Genomic DNA, 26956 nt, shown 5'->3' with positions numbered 1-26956 from the left:
AGAGCTGAATGTGCCACTATGAATAAAGTCAATCATTATCAGGACATGCTGCCATTTTTGCCTGAAAATTAAAAAAATATATATATAGCGTAAGTGGCCACAGAAAATGTTACAACTGAACAATTTTGTGAGCTGATGTTCAAATAAATTTTTTTTTTGGCATTACACATTATATTTATATCAAATGTGCTGTCACACTTACCATTGCTGGTAAGATTTGCCATTTGTCATTTATCAAATTTTTGTAGGCAAAATCCAGTCATTGGTCACAGGAATCCACATGATTGAGAGTTTCATGTGAGGATGGCAGATTTTCACATCTAGATTTTATAAATGTGTTCAGCCCAGCTAACATTTATATACACTAACAGTTATATATGTTTGGACAAAATATTTTTAAAGTAATGTTTATGGAACATTCTATGACTTCATTAGTAAATGATTTATATAGTGTTCTCATGGTGTTAAGAGAAAACATTCTTAAAATATAAAAAATACATTTTTAAATAACGTTACATTTTGGGCAAAAATAAAAACTAGCAGAATGTTGCAATAAATGTTTTTGTAATCTTTAAATTAATAATAAATAAAAACAATCACTATTTCAGAAACATTCCAAAACATTGTTATAACATTTTTTATAATCTAAACGTGTTACTTTGTCCAGCAGAAAGCTGCTTGTTTTGAAAGTGACTGTGTGAGCTGTGCTTTATTAAAAATAGACAATAGACCTTACCATACATTTTGTAAATGTGACTGAAGTCATAGTGACACAATGGCAGTGTTTCCTGAGAATGACTGATGTACAATAGTGCATCCAGTTGACATTTTAAATGACATACATATTTAATGATATGCATATGTATATTTAAAGGAACAGGAGCACACTATCAAATGAGATTCTCAAGGCCACTAGTATTTAGAACTTGGATTTACAAAATGAAAACAAGGCGCTATTATTGAAATGAACCTCACACATGCTGGTGATATGAATAAACGTCATGACTGAAAACTCTGTGTTTATCTGAATCTTTCACCAGCTTTGTTCCTGAAGCTCATGAAGTTTGCCCCGCCCCCTTTTGTGATTGCACACATGCTGTTCAGGAATGCATGTATGAAATGAAACCATTCCTCGCCTATTTCTAACTCTTGCCCCCCACTCTTTCCTCACTTCTGTGTGTGTTAATATTGCAGCATTAACCACCATATGTGCATCAGACAGCTTTATTTATACACAGTTTTTCCCTGCGCTTGAGCTGTCAAAAGCCTGTCAGAAATGTAGTTATTCAACTCTGCAGTGTGTGTGTGTGTGTGTGTGTATGAGGGTGCGGTTGTGCCATATAGGATCAGTGTGCATGGCTGACTGTCTCTGCAGCAACACGGTAAGTGTTGTTATGATTGTCTTATACAATATTTTCCTCAAAGCCCATCACATAAAATGGTTTGTGCATTACTGATAAAAGTTATAAAAAAGTATTAGATATATGGGTAAAGGCAGTACAACTTTTTATGTCTGAAGTTCAAGTTTTTCATGCTTAGTTTAAGTGTGAAACTCAGGCGTCAGTGTTTCTATGTAATTGTTTGAGAATGACGTTATTCTGTCAAAGAAGAGGAAATGATGTGGTCATATTTGCACTTTGGTCTTTTTATTTTTAGGACCATTATTTCCTGCCATATAATGCAGTTGATTTGAATGCCTTTACTGACTGTGTGCTCATTATAGCCAGCAGCTACAGAACAGCTGAACATGTTTGAGGTAGAGCAGAGAAAAACAAGTGGAAGTGTGTTCTGTGTTTGACTGTGTGTGATGAAGAGATGGCAGGAGCTCCTTTGAGACCCTGAGCTGTGTGTGTGTAGGGAGGAAAACAGTGTATATGAGCTTTGAGGATGGATGAGGAGTAATCACCAGTATGGGAGATGTCTGACAGGATAGAGTGAAAGCTGGAAGAGAGAAGAGGTAAGCGCTTTATTAATACACAGACCCTCAGGTGTAGCTCTGGTCAAATGGATTGTGGGATTGCTTGCTGGCTCAGCTCATGGGGAAACTTATGGTGGTTGTGTTCAGATGCACTTGGCTGCACCGTGTCATCATCATGTCAAGAGGAAATATGACCGTTTTTGAGGAAAGTGGTCTGTTTTTATCTAAAGAAATGTATCTTTCTTAAACAGGAAGTTCACCAAAAAAATAAAATAAAATTACTCTCCCTTATGTTGTTATAAATCTGTTTGACTTTCTTTATTAGGAAGACATTTGAAAGAATATTGTTTTTATCCGTGTTTTGTCCATGAAAGTCAGTAGGGTCCAAACAATTAAATTAAATTAAATTAAATTAAATTAAATTAAATTAAATTAAATTAAATTAAATTAAATTAAATTAAATTAAATTAAATTAAATTAAATTAAATTAAATTAAATTAAATTAAATTAAATTAAATTAAATTTTAAATTTAAATAACATTTTTGATTATTTTTTTTCATACCACTTTTTTTTATTCATTTGAATGAATAAAATGACCAAAATATGAATCTATGCATGAAAAAATCTGTATAGAGTTCTACACACTGCCTTGCACTTTAATTTATCCACTCTGCAGAAGTCTCCTATTTTGAGATCAGTTTTTATATTCATTTATTTGGTGTTTGTATTTTTGTATATTTTGCATAAGAATTTTTGTAATATTTAATTTGTACTTCTATATTCTGGTCACATCTCATTTCTTGACAGGTTATTATATAACATTTTATTATGTGTGTGTATGTCCTTAATTCATAGCTGATTCTATTTTTTTTGTTGCTTTGTGGGACAAGGACTATAAGGATAATCATTTCACTACATGTATTTAATTATATATATATATATATATATATATATATATATATATATATATGGCAATTAACTTTTAACCTTGAAATGCTCCATCTGTAGCCGGTCTGTGTGTCATTTAAAAAAGGAAAATGTAAATATAGTGTCGGTAGTCAGTCAGTCAGCCTGTAATGAAAATATTGGAACGACAGCTGAAACACTTCACTGCATTTACCCACCCTGCCATGTGTGTGTGTGTGTGTGTGTGTGTGTGTTTTAAACAGCTTTTCATCTCTGTTGACAACATAGATTAGCGTGTCTGTATAGCACTGATTACATACTGGCTGGAGAATCTGAAATCTGTGACGTTAAATGGACTAAATTTGATCCTCTTTTTAAGCTGGTCGTGACAGCTGTTTCCACAATAACGTGCTGATTCTCTTTAATAATTATTTCATCACGCCCCTTTGACTCTATGAAGCTACACAACTACCAGATTTTGCGCACTTTTAGCTTTGCTTATTATATCATATCACCACAGACTGAAAAGTTTGCAATATTTTAAGGTCAGTTTCTCCCATTATTCCTTGTAAGACTGTTTGGAAGGCCTTTTCGGGACTTTTCTGTCTTTGATTGGGCCTCTTGAGGACATTCAGACACTTGTCCTGAAACCACTACAGCAGTGTCTCCAGGCCGTGTCATGTCATGCTTAATGGACTGAAATGGGCCCTTGTTAGAAATCACAGTTTTCACCAGTGAAAGATACCAACAGTGAAAAAATTATGTAAAAAACACAAAAGTTGCTATAAAATATGCATTCTACATCTTTTAATCATAGCTGTCGACAGCACATTGTTGAAATATGTCTGATGTTAAGCTTGTTATTGATGCTTGCTCAGTGTGCTGATATAATGCACTGTGAAAAGGTGTCTTCCCACCCATTAGAATATAATCAGAGACTAATTACATCAAGGTGATTGAAGACAATGAATGCAGATCACAGCCCATAGTCTCACCCAAATTAGTCAGCAATTACAGCTTATTATCAGAAGGGATGCCTTTCACCATTCTAGTGAACTGACCTGCCACTGAATTAAAGTAACAGTATTAGTATTGTATTTGCACACTCTTCCGGAAGTTTCTACACAATGTTATATATAGCAGTTTGTCCAAATGACATCCACAAATAAATGATTTTAGACCTTTTCTCTTATAATTTAACAATCAAAAAGTGCCCAAACACTTATCTTCAATTTGATCAACATATTTGTTTTATAGTTTGACTCTTTTGTTAAAGGGATAGTCCATGCAAAAACAAAAGATTCTGGAATGATTTACTCACCCTCAGGTTATTCCAAACCTTTATGACTTTCCTTCTTCTGTTGAACACGAAACATATTTTGAAGAATGTTGTTAAGCAAAATGTTTATTTTTCTTTCCATACTATTAAAGTCAAAGTCTGCAGTCGACTGTTTGGTTACACACATTCTTTAAAATATCTTTGTTTGTGCTCAACAGAAGAATGAATCTCAGGTGTAAAACAATGAATAAATGATAACAGAATTTAATTTTTGGATGAACTGTCTCTTTAAATGTTTGTTTGGAAAGGTCTATTTATGCTGTCTTCCTTTACATAAATGTCACTCACAGTAGTTTGGGCTTTTTAAAGTTTGACTCAAGTGTTCAAGTACCTCTTGGGACTGCTGAATATAAACCGGCTCTGCCTGTGAATTTATTGCCAGAATAAAATATGCTGAGCATTTTGTTCTCATAAAAGTTTAATTGGACATATGTTTCTGATGCAACCTGCTCAGCAAGTTACTACAGCATTCCTGTCTGTTTAACAAGCACCTGACAGAGCCGGACTGCTTACTCCTAAACTGAAAGCAAGAATAAAGATACATCTCTTATAACACTGGAGAAAATAGCAACAAAAACACATGCATTAATATACTATACTGACTCACATAATTCCTTTAGACATTCTTAATAAAGCGCTGATATTGATTATTCAGCTTCTAACAGACCAACACGCTGTTAAACGCTTGTCCATCAGTAAGTTGATGTTTGCTGTAAGAAAGAGAAAATAATAAAAGAAAATTAAATCACTCATCCTAATCATATGGGTTAAATTATATAAAGGTCAGGAGGCTACTCTGTCAGTACTGATTTGTTCTTTATTGCAAACTGCAAATATGAGCTGAATAAAGAAAATGAAGATGAGTTGAAAGAAAACAGCTAAACATAAAAAGGAAGTTTCGGCATTTCACTGGTTTTACAAATGAATAACCTATTCCACCTTTTACTGTGGACCTGGGTGATTCAGTAAATGTAATATGCTTAAAACAACAAACTTGCCTTGCTATTTCTAAACATGGTTTTTTCTAAATATGGCCAGTAGTGGGATGTGTTATTTGGGCTTATTTCCACATATTTGGGTTAGTTCTAGTGTTTGGCCCACCTACTGTTCAAGACATAATACCATTAGTCCTCTTATAGCCTCTCCCAGTCTCTCTCCTACCCCAATAGCCAGAAACATATTAATCTATCTATATATATATATAGATAGCATTTTTTTCAAGAACCTTTTTCCACTATAAAGAAGTTATGGAATGGAAAGTTTCCATGTTAGAGGTGCTTCATGGAACCATAGATACCTATAAATATATATAAGAGGTATATATCTGCTGTAACATTCAAAGTCTTACAATCTCACAACCTGCAACTTATCCAGCAACACCCACGTTTACCGTATTAGTGCTCCGTATCTATAGAAACACTCTTTTTAATGACTGCCTCACCTCCCACGGTGGTCTCATGGCAACTGTCACTAAGCAACCTTGCTTCCCTCACTCTTACATGTGTGTGAGAAACAGAGTGGGAGGGATGGGGAAATGGAAGATTTTAGGAGCAGATGTTACAGCAGCATTCCCAGAATAAAACCGCACTACAGGTTTGTCATTAGGCAGCAGATTCCAGATTGTATTTCTACATCATGCTGCAGTGAAGTGCTAAATCAAGCTACGGCCAACTTCCAAACCAGTATGAAAGTAAAACAGAAGTAAAACTAATTTTGGTGCATTGCAAACCTCTGTGATATAACTGGTAGCTTTCATTCAGAGTATGTAATGGGATTTATGTTCATGCAATTGCAGGTTTCAAGTTACTAGACAGCTAGAATTAGAAAAATGTGATAATGCATAGACGCCCAGTTAAAGCAACTTTGAAACTAGTTCATTGCTTATGTAAAGTAGCCTTATCTAATAGTGTACTATATGTTTGAACAGTTATAGCTGACTAGCAAACAATATTTGCAAAGAAAACCATTGCATCATTGCAAATGCTTGAATAAATACATTTATTGTTGATGGTCAAAGTAGAAATTGTTTTCAGGTAGCTGACCAGCTATTGACCAGCTAAAACGTTTATTTCTTCTCATGTCATTCCAAAGAATGTATGATCTTCTGTCCTCTATGGAACACAAAAGGATAGAATTTAATGACTGTATATTGTGCTAAAATGCCTAATAAAGCATGCAGAATTGTCAACTAAAAAATGCATGTGGCTCAAGATTAATAGTACTGTACAATGGTTTGGCCACCATTAATCTCCAGTCCAGTAGGTGGCAGAATTGTTCACCAGATTCTGTCATTTCTATGTACGAAAGGTGTTTCCCTTTCATAGGTCACTTCGGTGCTGCGGTGACGTCACCACTATGGGAACACCTTCGGTGTGACGAATGTCTGAAGCCCTATACCATCCCGCCAATCCTATTGGCCAAATGGCGTTTGGCACCGCCCCATGCATGCGTACGCATTGTATACCTGGGTGCCGCGCGCCGTTTCGCTCAGATTTCATTCCTTCAGGGAAGCGAATCATCTGTGCCCTAGGATTCATCTCGCGTTCTCCAGCGGTTTCTACGAGCAGTGTTAACTCCTCTTCGCGGACGCGATGAGTCAACGAAAGGTAAGAGCCGTATAATGGGTTTATCACGAGCAGGCACTCATGAGAGGTTCGTCAGCAGCCTCTCTACATGTTCTCTCCGTGACAGCCTACGCTACAGTAAAAAAAAAAAAAAAATCCACGCTCTGGAGTGTATTTCTATAAGTCGCCTCACGTCTAACCCCCACCGTTTCGCTTCTGCGGTCGCCGAGGCCCCGCACGAGGTGTTGGTTAGGGGCGATATGTGCGGCTTGACTATATGCAGTGATGCACTGGAGTTTTTCCACTTGCTCGTGTTAATCAGCAGATTTGCTTTTTCAAACTATGTTTGTCCTACATGCGGTTCTCTCCCTCCGAGCAGACAGGAGAAACGCGCCTCCCCTAACTCAGTGAGCTATTTATGTGGTTACCCGTGTGGTGGATAAACCAAGAGGTTTCGAGGTCCTTGAAGCAGCCTTAATCAGCGCACGAACGCCGCGGGTTTCGCCACCATTGCTGACAGGGCGCACTGCTGTTACAGCGATGCCGTTTTTGACTAACTCTCTAGCCGAACGGATCGCGCCGAACTCGGCCGCGGCCTAAAGTCTCGTCGAAGGCGTGTCCAGTCGTGTCTAATTTCGGCAAATTTACTTCACGTTATGGCGGTTCTTAATGAGAAAGCCTTTTGTCCTCAACCCCCATGCTCTAACATTGACTGTCTCGCAGCAAAGGCACCTCGAGCGTCATTGAACTGAGCTATCATTTGAGCGCCCCCTCATACACTCTGCACAATCCAGCCTTCAGAGTCTGAGGGACGGCACAAGAGCCTGGCAAAGACGGCCAGTTTATGACGGCTCACACAGCTGCCGCGTTCTCGCTAGCGGCGTGGCCCGATATTTATCTTTTTGGATTAAATCCTGCCATGGATACGCTTCAGGATTATACACAACGAAACGCAGCGAGTTTGACGCATGCGCTTCCCTTCCTGTTTGCCAGGGACCGTGCCCTCCACTAGAGAGTGCTGTTGGACTGCTAATGCACATCCAACCCTCTCAATGCAGTCCCCACGCTCTAACATTGACTGTCTCGCAGCAAAGGCACCTCAAGCATCATTGGATTGAGCCATCATTTGAGGACCCCCTCAGACACTCTGCACAATCTGGCCTTCAGAGTTGAGGGGCGGCACAAGAGGCTGACAAAGACGGCCAGTTTATACGGCTCACACAGCTGCCGCGTTCTGGCTAGCGGCGTGGCCCGATGTTTATCTTGTTGGATTAAATCCTGTCGTGGATACGCTTCAGGATTATACACAACGAAACGCAGCGACTTTGACGCATGCGCTTCCTTACTGTTCGCCAGGGACTGTGCCCTCCACTAAAGAGTGCTGTTGGACTGCTAATGCACATCCAACCCTCTCACTGCAGTCCCCGCGCTCTAACATTGACTGTCTCGCAGCAAACAGCGCTTCAAGCAGCATTGGATCGAGCTGTAACGCCAAACGTTCCCTCAGACACTCTGCGCAATCCAGCTTTCAGAATTCGAAGGGCGATTCAAGGGTTCTTCACAGACGACCCTTTTATGACGGCTGTTCAGAGCCCGATGTTCAATCTGTTGGCCTAATTCCTGCCGTGGACACGTTTCAGGATTATACACAACTAGACGCAACGGCTCTTACGCATACACTTCCCCTGTGCACGAACGCCACAAGCTTTTCGTGCCCGGACAATTTAACATGTATGACAGCGTTGCAGGAAGCGGAAATTTTGAAACCGCTAATATTGTTTCGGGCCGCGTGGGAACGCCTGCACTCAGGCTGAGCAAATTCAAGATGTTGACGGTAAAGTCTATTTTGTCTCAAATTCAACCAAACGACTGGTTTGTCACGATCGATCTGAAGGATGCATACTTTCATATTCAGATCGTCAAGAGACACAGGAAGTTCCTCAGATTCGCTTTAGAGGGCAAAGCGTATCAGTATCGCGTTCTTCCCTTTGGCTTAGCTCTGGCTCCCCGCACTTTCTCAAAATGCATGGACGCAGCTCTGGCCCCGTTGCGGCTCCAGGGCGTTCGTGTTTTAAATTACTTGGACGATTGGCTGGTGTTGGCGCAATCGCAGACTCAAGCACACTCTCATCGGGATCTTGTGCTGAATCATTTAAGCAGCCTGGGCTTACGCGCAAATTACCAGAAAAGTGTTTTAATCCCCTCTCAACGGATAACCTTTCTGGGAATAGACTTGGACTCTCGCGCGATGACAGCAAAGCTTTCTCTCCCGCGCGCTCAGTCAATTGCGTCATGCGTGCGGCGCTTCAAAGCGGGTCGCACGGAGACAGTGAAATTGTGCCTCAGACTTTTAGGTCTAATGGCAGCAGCATTTCCCGTAATTCGTCTGTGCATGAGTATATCTGTTAAGTGTATATTTTAATTAATTTTGTGAAGCACTTTGTGACTCTTTTGTCTGTGAAAAGTGCTATAGAAATAAAGCTTACTTACTAAAGCTTACTATTCACGTCAAACATGACTACGCATTGCCTGCTATGGTTCTCCCTATGCCCTCCATCACCCCTGGGCTTGGATGCGTTAGCTCACAGCTGGCCCAGGACCAGCTTGTATGCTTTTCCCCCTATTTGTTTGATCCCGGCGGTATTATGCAAAGTACGGCTGGACAAAGTGGAACAGCTGCTGCTGGTGGCTCCGCGGTGTCACACACAGCCGTGGTTTGCGGACCTGATCAATCTGTTAGCGGGCTCTCCATGGAAACTGTGGGCATGGCCTCTGAGCGGAGTGAGTTAGTATGTCCCGGTCTTTCTGTTGATACTACCGAGACTATACTGAATTCCTGTGCAGCTTCTACGAGACGCTTATATGCTTTCAAGGGGAGACTGTTTATGACCTGGTGTGAAACTCATAATGTGGATCCAGTTTACTGCCCAGTGGCTTCAGTACTGGAGTTCCTTCAGGACCGTTTTTCGGATGGAGTGACACCAGCCACTCTAAAGGTTTACGTGGCAGCCATTTCAGCTTACCACGAGTATATAGATGGTGCCTCGGTGGGCCGTCATCCACTGGTTTCTCGTTTCATACAGGGTGCGCGACGGCTGAGGTCTTTCCGCCCATGCGAGTTCCCTCATGGGATTTATCCATTGTGTTGCAAGGTTTATGAGGGCATCCGTTTGAGCCCTTGGAAACTGTACCGGATAAAATCCTGACTCTGAAGATGGTTCTTCTTATGGCTTTATCCTTCCTCAAGAGAGTTGGGGATTTACAGGCTCTCTCTGTTTCACCTTCATGCATGGAATTTGCACCAGGCTCTGTGAAGGTGTTGTTGCGGCCGAGGCCTAATTATGTCCCTAAGGTCGCGCCTAATCCCTTTCGCTTTCAGCAGGTGGTCCTGGAGGCTTTATCCCCTGCTGAGGCGGGGTCTGGAGATCTAAGTCTTTGCCCTGTAAGAGCTTTAAAGACTTATGTGGATCGTACTGCCCCTTGGCGTGAGTCTGACCAGCTGTTTGTCTGTTTTGGACATAAGAATAAAGGCCATGCGGTAACAAAACAGCGCATGTCACATTGGCTGGTGGAGGCAATATCTTTAGCCTATGAGGCGCACGGGCTCGCTTCGCCCTTAGGAGTTAAAGCTCATTCCACGAGAGCAGTGGCTTCTTCTCGAGCTTTTCTCAATGGATCTTCTATGGATGATATCTGTGCTGCGGCAGGATGGTCCTCACCGAGCACTTTTATCAAGTCTTACAGTCTGGATGTGAGGATGGCTCCTGGCTCCCGGGTTCTCTTCGCTTGAGCAGATGCTTCCTTAGATCCCAGCTATCAGGTACGTCAGGCGTTATGGTATAGCGTTCCCATAGTGGTGACGTCACCGCAGCATCGAAGTGACCTATGAAAGGGAACATCTCGGTTACGTATGTAACCATGGTTCCCTGAATAGGGAACGAGATGCTGCGGTCCTGGCGGTGCCGTACCTTGATAGCATTCTTCTTCTTCAGTCATGAAATCTGAGCGAAATGGCGCTCGGCACCCAGGTATACGATGCGTACGCATGCGTGGGGCGGTGCCAAACGCCATTTGGCCAATAGGATTGGCAGGATGGTATAGGGCTTCAGACATTCGTCACACCGAAGGTGTTCCCATAGTGGTGACGTCACCGCAGCATCTCGTTCCCTATTCAGGGAACCATGGTTACATACGTAACCGAGATGATTTCCACCACCTACTGAACCGGATGGTGCACCGCAAAACTATGTAAATAATGAGTAAATAATGAGAGAATTTTCATTATTTTAACTATTTATTAAATAAACATTGATCTGATCTGAACTGTTTGGTTCTTTATTTAAGGAAATATTTTTTTTTATTTAAAAAAAAAAACTTTGAAGTACCAAGAGGAAAATTATATTTCAAGAGATTTAAATGAAACTAAGAACTCAGCTCATTTAAGCATCAGTTTTGTCTCAGATGTTTAAAATATAAAGATACACCAGTGACAATTATGGTTCTAAAGTGAATGCTATGGCTTAGAAGATTATGAATACGGAAAATGTTTGAGTTTTTGTTTAAATTTCTTTGCAGCCTAATTCATTTGGACAAATATGAACACAATTTGAGACATTTCTGACATTTCTTCTTAAACATGAGATTACTGGGGTGTTTTTCTCTAGAGAAAACAAATATTCAAAGCTGCTTCTTATTTGATCTCATTCCAACTAGGAGACACAATTAAGACATTAAAGAGATCTCATTTATGATTTAGCTTTCCTACATGTACAGCTCAAAAGGAAATTGCTGTTTTTTCCTTCCCCCACTTCAATCTTTTGTCCACTCCATACAAATACAGGAGACCAGGTTGGAAAATACACCAGACCAGCACAACAAAGATACACTGGTTTTTATGACCATCATAGAAAATTAACACACACACCTGTGTGAAAAACTATTCTAGAATATGAAGAAGATAATAAATACAACCATTGCTGGAGATCCTTAAGCTAACTGGCCAGAAACTCCAGGCTCAGTGAGATATCCGGTCACTCTTTCCGAGCTACTGACTTCAGTGAACTACAGCAGTGCACTTTGTGTAATGTAAATAAAGAGAGGGAGAGAGAATAGGAGGAGGGAGGGTTTAAGCACGGCCATGTGACTATGTGTTGGTGACCTCCTGACGGTCAGTCATAACGGCAGAGCAACTCTAAAGCAACAAAGTTCAGCACTTGGTGAACTCCAGGAGGTTTCAGCGACTCCATCCCAAACTTGGATTTAAAGGAAGCGAAACCTCCTCTCGTTCTCAGGGTGAATGTTCATGTGTGCACCTATTTGGGTCTTTTTAGTAATGTGGTAAGTGTACAGTTAAAGTTTCCTTCTTTTTTTTAACCCTATCTGCTGTTTTGTTATAAACCTGTCAAGTTTCTGTTTTCCTACATATAATAGAATGCAACAGGAGGGTTTTGTGCTTTTGTATTACTGGCCGTTTCTGGACAGGTGTTAGTGATTACCTGTTGTTACATGTGATAAACAGCAAAACAAAGATTGTATGCAATTAAGTGTCTTTGTGTGGGTTTGAGTGAAAAATCATTTAACCAAAATGGGAATAGTTTCGTAAGATGTCTAAATTGTGGTACATTAGCATTATATGATAATATCTTTCCTTCAGTAACCTCCTCTGACTTAGTCTTACAGAACAGGAAGTTGCCTGCAGTGATTCAGAAGTGCCCACACACTGTCCTGCCAGAAAGCTGTGTCAGGATTATGAGTTTTGATCACATGCTGTTGTATTTCCCATGGCAAACCAAAGGGTCAACACCTCTGACCCTGTAAACCACGCTCCTGGGTCAATAGACTGTTCTTCTTCTGTAATTTATTATGCAGTGGTGTTTGCAAACTCTTAATACAAAGTATTAGCCCTCTGGGCTTCTTCGCCCGAAAACGGGCGAAAACTTGAACGTTTTGAAATGTTTAATTTTTTTGCTTCATCGGATGGGTATGAAACTTGGTGACTTTTGTTGTATTACCTATATGAACACACAAAAAAATCAAGGAGATGATTCTGATATGTTAAAGGGTCGTAAAAAAAAAAGTCACACTTAGCTTCCTCCCGCCCGAAAACGGGCGACATAGGAAATGAATGGGAAATACGAAAAAATAGGAAAACTCAGAGAAACTTTTGGTGGTACAAGCTACAGATCAGCAACTGTGCTGAAAAAAAGTGTACAGCAATGAAGGGGTGACACTCTAGAACATCAAGAGTGCAAATAAGACCCCCCCCCCACACACACACACACCCACGCACACAAACACACACACACACATACACAGATAAACTGGCGACTGCAACAGCAAATTTGTAGAATATTCCACATAAAATCAATAAATGAAAAAAAAAACTTGCTCAAATGCACACACACACACACACACACACACACAGAGAGAGAGAGAGAGAGAGAGAGAGAGAGAGAAAGAGAGAGACTGGTAAGACTGCAACAGCAAATTTTGAGAATATGCAAAAATAAATAAATAAAAAATACAAAAAGAGACTCTCGCTCAAATGCAACACACACACACACACACACACACACATTCACTCACACATACACACACACACACACACATTGTGTTCCCTTTCTAACCAAATGCTATAGTTTGATTGTAATCATAATGCAAAACCTGATACTTATCTAAACATTTTTGTTAAGAAAATAAAGTAATCATCTTTTAGAATATCTAAATGTATATCTAAATAAAAAAAACGAATAAGATAGAGAAATCATGTCTAAAACAACAAAAGGAATCAAAAAGCCTTTCTATATAGGATATATAGGAAGCTATAGACAGCCTACAGGCTGGTACAGGACATTACACAAAAGTGGCTATTTTTTAAAGCCACTAGATGAAGTTCTTCTCCTGGAACATTTTTTTTTTAGGCTGGCACTCTATTTTGATGTGAAATGCTGCATTTATTGAATTTTTTTTTAAAAATAAATATAAAAAAAAAAATTATATATTAATTCTAATGGAAAAAATAGCTCATAAAAATTATATAATTAATGCAAAGTATCATAAAAAAATCTAAAAATTCTAAATAATAATCAGAAAACATTATAGAACAAAAATATATTTGATTGGTTATCCTGGGAAAAAGTAAAGTACAATTTTAAGGCTTCGCCCGTTTTCGGGCGGGAGGAAGCTAAGTGTGACCCATTTACGAAGAAGCCCAGAGGGTTAAATGTCAATGATTAACTTGTTTGTGCTACCGGCATAAATGATATCTCAAATTGTGTGGTATGTAATTACTTTTACAAGGAACTGGAATTACAACTTTTGCCTGTTAGATGAAAAAAAAAATGCATGAAAAAAACCCTATTAAATTATATTAAATTGGCAGGATGTGAGTCATTTGAAGCAGACTTCATAAGCAGGCACCTGGCAACAACCCAGGACATCCTAACAATCAAACCACAGCAATGTGCTAACAACCATTTATAACTCTTTAGTCACCACAAAGAAATTCTCTGGAAGCCGTAAAGAGCACCTTAGTAACATGTTGGTGAGTTTGGACTGGAAAGCACCACTTGCATTTTCTTCAGAAAACATGGTACTATTACATGTTATACTTTGGTATGAAGACCCTTGCAAGATTGCATAATTGATGCAGATTGCTCTGATTGTACCCTGCAAGATAAGTGAGTCACTTATGACAGCGGACGACTACAAGTCATTAAGGACGAGGGCTGTTGTGTGGGGAACAGAATATGAGGATGTGTCAATAGTATAGAGATGAGATGAAAACAGGTTGGATACACTCTCAGAAAAAAAGGTACAAAAGCTGTCACTGGGGAGGTACTGTACCTTTTCAAAAGGTACACGTTTGTACATTTTAGGTACTAATATTTATTCTTCAGGTACTAATGTGTACCTTTAAGGTACCAATATGGACTCTTTAGGTACAAACGTTTGGCTTTTGAAAAGGTACCGCCCCAGTGACAACTTTTGTACCTTTTTTTTCTGTGTATGAAGCCACAGATGTGCAATGCACATGGCAAAACTTATCACATGACAGGTACAGAAGTCAAAAACAGAAGTTGATTTGACAGGAAATCTACTATTGCATTTCAAGTTTCATTAAAGTTTCAGATAAAACATACTGATAATATAATATATAATAGATTGTTAACATATAAACTATGATCTGTGATCCAGTAAACCAAGCTCTTATTAAGGCATCAACTTGCATAAATCTCTCTAAATCTTAATTATAACTAGATTTGTTCTAATTGTCCTAGTGTGATAATTCTGGGAAAGCCTGAGGCTTGTTTAGGACATTTACCCTGTTTAAAGATTTCTTTAAACTCAAAATGCTTAGTCAGTGGAAAATGAATAAAGTCATGAATTCCTGTTTTGCTTGAGATTTTTTTCTTATCCTCTCTTTATGGGGGCGTTTTAGAATTATTATCTCTCTCCTCTCTCTTTTCCTCTCTCTCTCACCCACCCCTTTCAGTGAGGAGGAAACCCAGAGTTCAGCTTCGCGTCCCTTTTCAGACAGTTCCAGCAGTAAATCTCCTTATGTGAACAGCTCTGACCGTTACAGGGACAACAGCTGTGGCCCCCCAGGCCCTCGGGTGCCTTTTGTGCCCCCTCCAAGCCCAGCCAGCCTTGCCTGGGCACAGCGTACACGCAACCAACCAGCTAGCCTGGCCCTACGCAAGCAAGAGGAAGAAGAGAACAAGAGGTGCAAAGCCCTATCAGACAGTTATGAACTCTCTACAGACCTACAAGACAAGAAGGTAAGGCATGCAAACAAAGAATCATTATGATAACATTCTTTTGAAGCAAATATAACTGATGAAGCTGCTTCTGTGCAGGTGGAGATGCTGGAGAAGAAATATGGAGGTTACTTCGTGAGCAGACGAGCAGCACGCACCATCCAGACAGCATTCCGTCAATATCGCATGAACAAGAACTTTGAGCGTCTGCGCAGCTCAGCTTCTGAGAGCCGCATGACACGGCGCATCATACTTTCCAACATGCGACTGCAGTACTCGTTTGATGACCGACATCCTCAACCTCCCACCCCGACTCACTACAGTCACAGTCCAGGAATGGGTCCTCCGCATTCTCCAACCTGCACCACAGAGCCAAGCTCCCCATCACGACCAGAGTACACCCATCTAGAGGACTCCTTCTCAAAACAAGTTAGTACTCAGTAGTTTGACTGTTTCAGGTCTGCCCCCAACATTGGATTCTAATGTACAGGCTTCATAGCTAGCTTAAACAACAAGGTTTTTAGCTAGTTTCAACATAAAGACTGCTGGTCAAAGTTCTGCATACCTGTCTGATCTGTATGTTTTTTTCAGTGGGGTAGTGTCCTCATACCTTGTCCGTATACCTTATAGCCCCTTTCACACTGCGATTCCAGAAAATACATGGGTAATGTGTGCCATCAATTGTTCCCAGGTCACTAGATTTTGTACTTTCACACAGCCAGTAATTACCCGGAATATGTGTGTGTGTTCACACACAAATCATAAAGGTCCCGTAAAGACACATGACACCAGGATGTCGAAAACGCTAGGCACGTTAACTTTCACTTAAGCTAGCGAACGATCTCAGCGTCAGCGCGGAAATTGAGGGACTAACTGATCTCTGCTTCATTACAGTTTGCTAGGGCTGGGCGGTATATCTAACGATATGATCATGCGCATCTAGTCAGTAAATCTGGTTCTGTGATTAGCGCTAAATCGCCATCACCTGCTTATAATTGGAGCGCCACTTAATAGACAGAGCCGTAGATCACTGACAAGCTTTGCAATACCGCGTTCATTATCGAATGCAATTCATCTGCGATAATGGCACGATATTGCGTAGCTTGACAGTGATCTACGGCTCTGTCTATTAAGTGGCGCTCCAATTATAAGCAGGTGATGACCAGATTTACTGACTAGATACGCATGATCATATCGTTAGATATACCGCCCAGCCCTACAGTTTGCACATATTTTTTTCTTCGCTAACATTTATATCCCTTCAAAACACCTGGTAAAAAAGTTGGGCGATAACGTGCGTCATCACTATGACACACACTTTATTGCATTTGTTCTGGCTTTTGTTCATACAGCACTCGTTCCCGGACTGATCCTGCCAATGTTACTAGGTCCCCGACCCAGGATCAATCCTGGAATCAATCCTGGGACGTGTTTGCTTTCACACAGAATGTGACCCGGCAATGTTCCGGCAATTTTCCTGGTCCAACATGCAGTGTGAAAGGGGCTGAACAGACTGTCTTGTGTTACAGTAAGGTTTTCATGGTCAGATAATATTTGTCTGACAGTGTCTATTTCTTTATACTCAAGGTGAAGTCCTTGGCTGACTCCATTGATGATGCCCTAACATGTCGACCACGCCGAGATGATTCCCAGGAAGGTATAGGGGATGGAGGTGGTGTTGTGGATGACTTTGGCGAGTGCATATGGAGCAGCAACAGCCACGCATCGTTACGGAGAGGTCTTGGAGACAGAGATCGAGGTGGTACAGGGGGCTTGAGCATGCATGAGGATAGCACAGCCACCTCCTACAGTGATGTCACGCTGTACATGGATGATGGACTACCTTCCTCACCGCTTTCTCTAGACCGGGCCCCAAGCAGCACAGACACTGAGTTCTGGGGCGGTGTTGGAAGTGGAGTGGGTGGTAGGGAAGATAGCCGTGACACTGAAGGAGGAGGAAGCAGCAATAGCCGCAGAAGCACACCTTGCACAGAGTGCCGTGATTACCGTTTACGGGGAGGGCACTTACCATTACTTACTATTGAACCACCTAGTGACAGCTCAGTGGACATGAGTGATCGCTCAGACCGAGGCTCCCTTAGCAGACAACTAATCTTTGAGCAGGACTCAGTGGGAGGGTCACCTCAAGGGACACTAAAGCACAACCCTAATGCTCGTTCAACATCCTCAACAGCTGCACAAGGTCAAACACGTCCAGCTATCCGATCGATACCGTCGCACATCCCACACCACATGGCTCACCATCACCACCACCATCATCACCAGTACCCTGACACCCCTTCGTCCTCCTCCTCTCCTCAACAGCCCCCAACCACACCGCTCTCATCCTCCTCTTCAGCACCACTGCCTCCTGGTGGCTTGGAGCAGCAGTGCTGCTCAGATGGTGATAATGACTCACTGAACTCCACCACAAACTCTAATGAGACTATTAATTGCAGCTCAGGCTCCTCTTCAAGGGACAGCCTGCGGGAGCCCTTGCCCTCATTAGGGAAACAGACCTACCAGAGAGAAAGTCGGCACAGCTGGGACTCTCCTGCCTTTAACAACGATGTGGTTCAGAGAAGACAATATCGCATCGGACTCAACCTCTTCAACAAGTAAGAAAAAATTTAACAGTACCTTTAAATGTAACAATCTCATCAATTTAACATAATAAAATGCCAGTGACTATGACTATGAAACTCAATGCATCTGATTGAAACCAGATTAAACTGTACTGATGTTTTTGGACTGCAGGAAGCCAGAAAAGGGTATTCAGTACCTGATTGAGAAGGGCTTTGTGTCAGACACACCAGTGGGCATCGCTCGCTTTATCCTGGAAAGGAAAGGCCTGAGTCGCCAGATGATTGGAGAGTTTCTTGGAAACAGACAGAAACAGTTCAACAAAGATGTACTGGAGTGAGTCCACACAATAAAATGCACTAAAAAGAAGTGAAATTCATTTTTTTTGTCTTTTAGACGATGACAAAAGTTTTAATAAATAACTTTCAAAAAGGATTGCTTTGAAAAAAATGAAATTGTTAACAACTTCTCTGAAGTTTTTGAATTCTCAGTTAACTGATACTGAATAGATATGAAGGCATACTATTTATTTAAAGTATACAATATAATACACTTTATTTAGTTTGACGTGCAAAATAGAGCAGTGCTACTTAAACTTTTTCAGGCCAAGGACTTGTTAGTGGACAAAAGCTTGGGTCCCTGTTGCATATTTTATCAAATTAAATGTTGCAATTTAGGTATGCATTAAAATAACATACATATAGTATTATTAATATTAATAAGTGGTGTCAAAAGTATTGACATTCATTACTCAAGTAGAAGTATAGATCTAGGGTTTAAAAAGACTTTTGTAGAAGTTGAAGTATCAACTCAAGCTTTTTACAAGTAAAAGTATAAAAGTACTGGTTTAAAAAACTACTTAAAGTATAAAAGTAAAAGTAATGTAAGAAAAAAAAATGCCATTAAGAACAAAAGCTTAGGCCGCACCACAGGGGCCTATTGTGCACTACCACACCTCAAAAAAACATTTTTCTAAAGGCCATAGGCCATAATGACTATAATGTTATATTAAAATGTTCATGTTGAAAAATTTGGGATGCACTAAGATGAGTGCTGTATGTCACTGTCTTTAATCAGTTCTGTGAATTACTGTATGCTCATTCTTTATAAAGTAGCAAAAATTTCGTTTTTAAAATACAGTACTGTGCAAAAGTCTTAGGCACATTAGTATTTTCACCCCAAAAAAGGGTTTTAAGCCAGTTATTTATATCTTTTGCTGTAGTGTGTCAGTAGGAAATATCAGTTTGCCATTCATTTTAACAATGAATAACGCATTTAATCTAGTGCGATTTTGAATGCACAAGCAGTCTGTCACCGGCAAAATGAATGTGGAAATGTAAACTGATATTTTCTACTGACACACTACAGTAAAATATATAAATAACTGTCCGAACACCATTCTTTTAAGTGAAAATACTAACGTGCCTAAGACTTTTGCACAGTAGCTAGTGTATGTATAAAGTACGTATGATTAAATTAAGTATATTCAAATAAGTGTAATTGAAGTATGTGTTCGTTCATATGTGTTAAGGGCTAGATTTTCGCTGGAGGAAACAGCTGTGACAAGCGAAAACTTTAGAGTAGATGAGAAACTGACTGCTCCCTTGTGACCTTTTGTAAACTGTATTTATGAAAAGGACTGCACAGATACGGATATTCTAACAATCTATCGATAAACACACACCTTGTGTCCTCTGTTTGTGTTTACGTGTGTTCGCGCTGCTCCGCCGCGGTCTGCAGATTGAAGAGCGCACTGAAAGGGGAGGAGACCGGTCTGACGCTGGTTTCAGATGAAATTTAAGGGCTGACTCTCAGGCGATCGCGAATTTGTGTACAGTTTATGGAGCTAAATGCTACAGTCCCACTAAAAAAGCCTAGCGACACCCGTGCTTCTTGTGTACATTTCGGGAGAACCAGGACAAATTTCAATCGATCACTCAGGCATTTAAAAGGCACCGAAATCTGCTTCCTCTTATTTGGTTCGATGAATACCAGTTCCATACCCAACCCTACTTTTAAGAATTTTTTTGATAAACGAACCCAAAACTGGCTATGTCAGATGTGATTTGTGTCATGTGCAGGTGCGATGGATCGCTTACAAACCAATAGGGTGTCGGAATGGTATGTTTATACTTCTCTTCCAACCACAATCAAATTCACTGCATCCGGATGGCACGATTTAACTGGATAGGATGAAAACAAGCCGAAATGAAATAGCAGTAACGAAGCTATTTTTAAAATGTAAGGAGTAGAAAGTACAGATACTTGCCTGAAAATGTAAGAAGTAGAAGTAAAAAGTCGGCTGAAAAATAATTACTCAAGGAGAGTATAGATACCCCAAATTTCTACTTAAGTACAGTAACGAAGTATTTGTACTTCATTACTTGACACCTCTGATATTAATGTATTTACTGTACAGGCTTTATGATGCTTAAAATATAAAGGCATTAATATAAAAAAATATTATTATTTATGTACATGCACAATTTATTCATTTTAATCTTTTTGCAAAAATTCAATATTTAGCTTCTTAATTTTAGCTTTGATTGACATTTACATAATAATCCAATTTTGTTGCCTGCATGTTTTAATTTCTGAGATCAAACAATAATTTGCAGATCCCTTTTGGGTTGTGGAGCCCAAAGGCCCTTGCAATGGAACAATACAATATTCCATGCAATACTACATAAAACAATCATATTTAGCTTTCTCTTTATCCACAAATAAACTGATGCATGTTTTGGCATGAGCATTTTATTGATGCGTAACTTTTTCTTCTGCTTTTTTCTCAGTTGTGTTGTAGATGAAATGGACTTTTCTGGAATGGATCTCGATGATGCTCTAAGGAAATTTCAAGCTCAGATAAAAGTCCAAGGAGAAGCCCAAAAAGTGGAAAGACTTATTGAGGCGTTCAGGTATATGAATGTGCTTGTAGTTAAGAACACTTAGCACTTCAGATTGGGTTACAGTGATTTTAACATTATTAACGGGCCGTGTTAAAAGAAAATTCTTATCAATGTGCGGTCAGAGTTGTACATATATCAGCTATTTTACAGTGGCATCACACACGGCTCATCCAATCAGATTTCAGATCTGGAACAATGTGTTTATTAAACATGTTTGATCTATCCCTCAGTAACTGCTCTCAAATGCTATTTCTCTTTCTGAATCTGTCTTGTAGCCAGAGGTACTGTGTTTGTAATCCAGCACTGGTAAGACAGTTCCAGAACCCAGACACCATCTTCATCCTAGCTTTTGCCATCATCCTCCTCAACACAGACATGTACAGCCCCAATATCAAAGCGGAGAGGAAGATGAAGCTGGACGATTTCATCAAAAACTTGAGAGGTGGTGTTCAAATCTCTCTCTCAAACTTCACACAGTGGCACTTACAATTACAAACGCAGTCTTTGTCTGCTCTTAAATGTTGCACATAACTGTAAGGGATTCTGCTAGTACACTAAAGATGTATGCATGTCATTTTCTCTCTCTCTTTCTCAGGGGTGGATAATGGTCAGGACATCCCACGTGATTTACTGGTTGGAATCTACCAGAGAATTCAGAAGTGGGAACTGAGGACCAATGATGACCATGTTTCTCAAGTCCAGGCAGTGGAGAGAGTCATAGTGGGCAAGAAACCTGTGAGTTCTACTGAGTCATTTCTGAATCGTATGAATCTTTTTGGATTAGAATCTTTGTGACCTGATTTGTTACTTTGAAGTGTTCTGTCAATGTTAGATCATGCTTTTTGACCTGCTTGATTAACTGCTTGTAATATGACTCTAAAGTAAATGTGCACATCTGCTGTGTGTGTAGGTTCTGTCTCTGCCCCACCGCAGACTCGTGTGCTGCTGTCAGCTCTATGAGGTCCCAGACCCCAACCGTCCTCAAAGGTCTGGAGTTCACCAGAGAGAGGTCTTCCTCTTCAACGATCTGCTTGTGGTAATGTCAATAGCACATATCAATTATCCATGCATACAAAATTAAATTAAGCAACATCTTTTCAGTATGCATGTGTATTGTAAAGTTAATACACTTTCAAATCCTAAGTAGTTATTTTTCTGCGTTATTACACGGCAAGGTTACAAAGATCTTCCAGAAGAAGAAAACCTCCGTAACGTACAGTTTCAGACAGTCCTTCCCTCTGGTGGAGATGCAGGTTCACATGTTCCAGAACTCTTGTAAGATTTCACGTTGCTTATTTTTTGTTTTTCTTTGTTTGGATTCATGTTCGGATAAAAAAAAAAAAAAAGAAAGGAAATAAAAAATGTTATCATGCTCACCAAGACTACATTTATTTGCTCAAACATACAGTAAAAACAGAAATAATGTAAATATATTACAATTTAAAACCACTGTTTTTTATGATTATATATTTTAAACTGTAATTTATTCCTGTGATGCAAATGTGAATTTTCTGTCACACGATCCTTCAGAAATCATTTGCTGCTTAAGAAATATTTCTTACTATCACCACAGTTAAAAACAGTTGTGCATCTTAATAATTCTGTGAAAACCAGGCTAAATTCCTTCAGGATTCTTTGATTAAAAAAAAAGTTAAAAAGAACAGCATTTATTTGAAATTGCATTATAAATGCTTTTATTAAACAACACTTGTTTTGATCAATTTAACGCATCCTATTAAGTTTTAATTTCTTTAAAATGACAAACCCAGACTTTTGAAAAAATAAATAAATAAATAAAATAAAAAAAGCTTAATTATTATAACTTCAGTGCCAATGATCATGGAAAACCTATAAATATCAAGGAATTTTAATAATTTTATTTATAAACCTGAAAAAGTCATGGACATTTCTATAGTGAATATAAATTGTATATTCCTAAAGCATTAAAAAATGTATTCTCTTAAACATCATTTAAAACTACTAATTACCCTTTAGTACAAAAAAATATATTAATAAAAAACATTTGAATATGACATTGCTATTTAGAAACCCTGAACAAACATAATGTTTTTCTCTCTCTCCCCAGACTATCCTCATGGTGTCAGACTAACTTCAGCGATCCCGGGTGGTGAGCACAAAGTTCTGATTGTGTTCATGGCCCCTAGTCAACAGGACCGCACCCGCATTGTCAGTGATCTGAGGGAGAGCATTGCTGAGGTCCAGGAAATGGAGAAATACAGAGTGGAGTGTGAGTACAGCGCCCTCTGCTGCTCGCAAGAAACTACTACACTTTATTCTGGCCCTCTACTGGTGGTGTACTAGATAGAGTCCTTTCATTGTCATTGCACAGAAATAAGTAGCAATCATTGGTGTTATTCAGACATAAAATCAAAAGTATTGAAACAGTATTAATTAAAAAGGAGCGGGATCGATCTAATAAGAAATAAATATATACAACAATAGGGCAATGTGGTAAAAAGATACATTATGATACAATGGCAAAGCAGCTGAGATTTGGGTTGCAGTGACCCCGTGTACAAGTAGTGCAGTGGAAATGTAAACGAGTAGCGCACGGATCCAGTTAAAAAAATTAACAAGTAGTGCAATAGGGCAGTTGAAATGTAAAAATAGTAGTGCAGAAGTACAGTTGAAATGTAAACCAATGAGGAACAGTTGAAAATACTATTTGCATCTATGCAATGTTCAGTGGTATTGTGACCAAGAAAGACTGAGAGTCTATGTAGATTGTTTGGCAGTGGACACATGCCTCACATCATCCACCTGCAAAGTGAGCGTATGGCTGGTGGAAGTGTTTTGACCATCTCTGTTACTTCCACCTCATTGCAGGCAAAGAAACAGTTGAGTTCCTTTGCCAAGGCAGCATCCCCATTGAAGTCATTCGGTTGCTGGGTTTGTAACTGGGCCACGGGTTGTTGTTAGTGAAGTGGTCCTCAATTCTCCTTTTGTAGGCTGCTTTAGCCTCTCTGATGCCTCTCTTCAGGTTGGCTCTGGCACTGCTGTATAGGGCTCTATCACCTAATCTGAAGGCAGTGTTGCGGTCTTTGAGGAGAGTTTTGACCTCCTCCATCATCCAGGGCTTCTGGTTGGGGTACAGCCTGATGTATTTGTTAACTGTGACATTGTCAACACAGATCTGTATGTAGCAGAGTATAGCTGAGGTGTACTCTTTCAAGTCCTGAGCCTCAAAAATGTACCAGTTTGTCCTTTCAAAACAGCTGCAAGGAGGCTCCTTGAGGCCATGTTTTAACAGTCTTTATGGTGGGTTGAGTTTTTCTCCTGAGGGGGGTGTATGCTGGGATTAGAAGTATGGATAAGTAGTCTGACTGGCCTAAATGTGGTAGAGGTGTCGATCTAAGACCATTCTTAATGTCTGAATAAGCCTTGTCTAGTGTCCTTGTTCCCCTGGTAGCACATTTGATATGTTGGTCAAATTTTGGAAGAACAGCCATCAAATCTGCTTGGGTGAAGTCACCAGCTATGATATGAGCTGCATCAGGGAAGGTGCTCTGATGTGCATTTATAGCATTGTGCAGGTAGTTTAAGGCTATGCTAATGTTAGCATCTGATGGAATGTAGACAGCTGTAACCAGGGTGCGATTTGCCGGGGGGGATGCGTGGGATTTCTCCCTTTCTGGTCAATGTATCCCTGCCTCTGTTTAATTATTTTTATCCCCGGTGGGGATAAATTTATCACCCCCTCAAAGTGATAAGTGCTACTACACTAGTGGCGAGACGGATCACAAAACTTATCACAGATCCGTGGTTTGATTAAAGTCAATTTTATTTTAAAATGCGCTACTTTGGCTGGCTTTGATATAGCTCCCGCGCAGCCTCTCTGTATTCACCACTCTGCAGACTTGCTCAATGTCCCGCCCACGGCGCTATCTGATTGGTTACACCTCACGAGTAATAGCCTATCAACACTTACGAGACGGTTGAAGCCGGTCCACTGGGCAGTGGAGTTGCCAACTTGGTGACTTTGTCGCTAGATTTAGCGACTTTTTTCCAAAACAGCGACAAGCGACAAATCTAGCGACTTTTTGGGCAATCATTATTTAGTCTCTGAGACTCTCTGGTGCTGCCGCACGAGCGCGAGGTCTCTCTTTCCCAGCGCGAGCCTCTCTCTCTGCATCTGCTGTGTTCAGCGAGCGCAAAGAGGAGCAGCACTTTCAGTTAAAAAAAAAAAGATATTCTGTTGCTTTTAACTCTATTTTACAAGAAAGTATAGCCGACATCAGTCACAGCACAACCACTGACTTTATCGTATGTGCATTTGATTTCATTAGTGCAGATTAATGTTTGAGAGCTAGTTATGTAGTCTAAAAGGACCGCGTTTCAGTCATTATAATATTCATTCCGTTGTCTGACAACAGAAAAATTTAAATATAGTAATAAAAACAGTTTTATTGAGAATTAAATGGCTGAATTAAAATGCAGTATGTGAGGCATAGGGAGGCAATACAATAAGTTGCACTTACTTCATAAATATGCTAATCAGCGCATGACGTCATCTAGTTCATGTTCTCATGATTTATTTTTATGAATTAAAATGTTTCAAAACACCCCCCCCCCCCCCTCTGTTTTATTCACAAATCGCACCCTGGCTGTAACTATGACAATGGTAAACTCACATGGAAGATAGTTCGGTCTGCATTTAATTGTCAAAACGTTACCATTATAGATTTACAATGACTCTAGTTTCTGGTCAAACCAATGACAAAACACATAATAAACCAAATAAACATAGCACATTGTAAAGCTGTTTTGCCTGTTTAGAACAAGGTGTTACTCCATTTACCGTCCACTGATGTTTCGTTTTTTGTCCACCTGCAGCTGAGTTGGAGAAGCAGAAGGGAGTAATGCGGCCCAGCCTGCTCACCAACAGCATTATGACAGGAGGAGTAAGTGGGGTCAAGAATGAAGTGGTGAATGGCACTATGGGAAGACCTAGTCTGGATGACAACTATTCACCAGGAGAGGGCCTCAAACGTACTGCTCTCAGCTCCTCTCTGAGGGACCTGTCTGAATCAGGTGAGACACTCTGCTGTGAACGGCAACCAATTTACTAATGATAACTGAATACCATACTACATTAGGGGCAAGTATACAACTGATATATATTAAAATTTAGGGTTTGAGATTTTTGGGTTTGAAGAATATTCTCAACATTTGCAAACACCAATAAGAAACTATTATTCTATTAACACTGACTGTGGTTACACTCACTCGCACACATACACACACAATACAGTTGTGACTGACATCTGCTAACTGGGTAACAGGGAAACGTGGCCGCAGCAACAGCGTTGGTTCCCTTGACAGTACAATGGAAGTAAGTCTGAGTGAAGCAGAGGTCTGTATCTTTAGCTTTAGTCCCCAATCCTGAACCACCCGCATGTCTGCCTGGAATCCCACACACAACACATCGCCATCTTGCATGTGTCCTAACCATAGACACAGAGCCATGTGTGTGCATCTTGTGTGACCATGTGTGGTCTGTGGAATGGTAATGTACACGTGACCGAGGCAATGAATCAATAAGATCAGTCATCGAGACTGCATGTGAAGATCTGCAGTCATTCAGGACATAAAGACTGGAAGACATCTCATTGATCCAGAATTAAAGCATGATAAAATGTCGAAAAATGGAAGGCCTTTATGATGTGTTTATTATCGTTTGGTTTTGTTGTGCATTTTTTGCTTTGAACGTGGTTTGTGCATATGTTTGCAGTGCTATGCATGGACTAGTGACTGTGTGATATCAGTTCAGTTGATTTTTATATTGAGACCTTCTTTATATTAGGTGTCCCTCATAAATCTAAACCAGTATGAAATCAAAATATACCTTTTTTACTCTTTTAGTACGCACACTTTTTTAATTTCTTATTTGAATATTCAGTTTTACTTGTCTGATTACAGAAATAGAATGGGTTACAATGCAGTTTCATGTTGACTTTAA

The 26956-nt window shown here is 40.0% G+C and overlaps 1 protein-coding gene across 6 annotated transcripts in view; it reads left to right on the top strand.

Annotated features, from left to right (window-relative positions):
• LOC132115460 (IQ motif and SEC7 domain-containing protein 2-like) overlaps positions 1-26956 on the top strand; it is a 63558-nt gene that overhangs the window by 32051 nt on the left and 4551 nt on the right. For 2 of the 6 annotated variants that reach the window (XM_059523948.1, XM_059523949.1), the window contains exons 2-13: positions 15223-15508; positions 15587-15916; positions 17075-18105; positions 18245-18406; positions 20863-20985; positions 21252-21418; positions 21572-21711; positions 21887-22012; positions 22152-22251; positions 23063-23224; positions 25831-26028; positions 26280-26350. In XM_059523948.1, the coding sequence (XP_059379931.1) occupies positions 15223-15508; positions 15587-15916; positions 17075-18105; positions 18245-18406; positions 20863-20985; positions 21252-21418; positions 21572-21711; positions 21887-22012; positions 22152-22251; positions 23063-23224; positions 25831-26028; positions 26280-26350 (2896 nt within the window). Of the gene's footprint in view, positions 1-11921; positions 12066-15222; positions 15509-15586; positions 15917-17074; positions 18106-18244; positions 18407-20862; positions 20986-21251; positions 21419-21571; positions 21712-21886; positions 22013-22151; positions 22252-23062; positions 23225-25830; positions 26029-26279; positions 26351-26956 lie in introns of those variants that run through there. The other 4 variants (XM_059523953.1, XM_059523954.1, XM_059523952.1 and 1 more) reach the window with 3 other exon arrangements.

The sequence above is a fragment of the Carassius carassius genome, chromosome 34 (genome assembly GCF_963082965.1).
Source record: "Carassius carassius chromosome 34, fCarCar2.1, whole genome shotgun sequence".
Taxonomy (NCBI): domain Eukaryota; kingdom Metazoa; phylum Chordata; class Actinopteri; order Cypriniformes; family Cyprinidae; genus Carassius; species Carassius carassius.
Note: the sequence above shows the minus strand (reverse complement) of the source record. Positions and strands in the feature narration are given on the sequence as shown.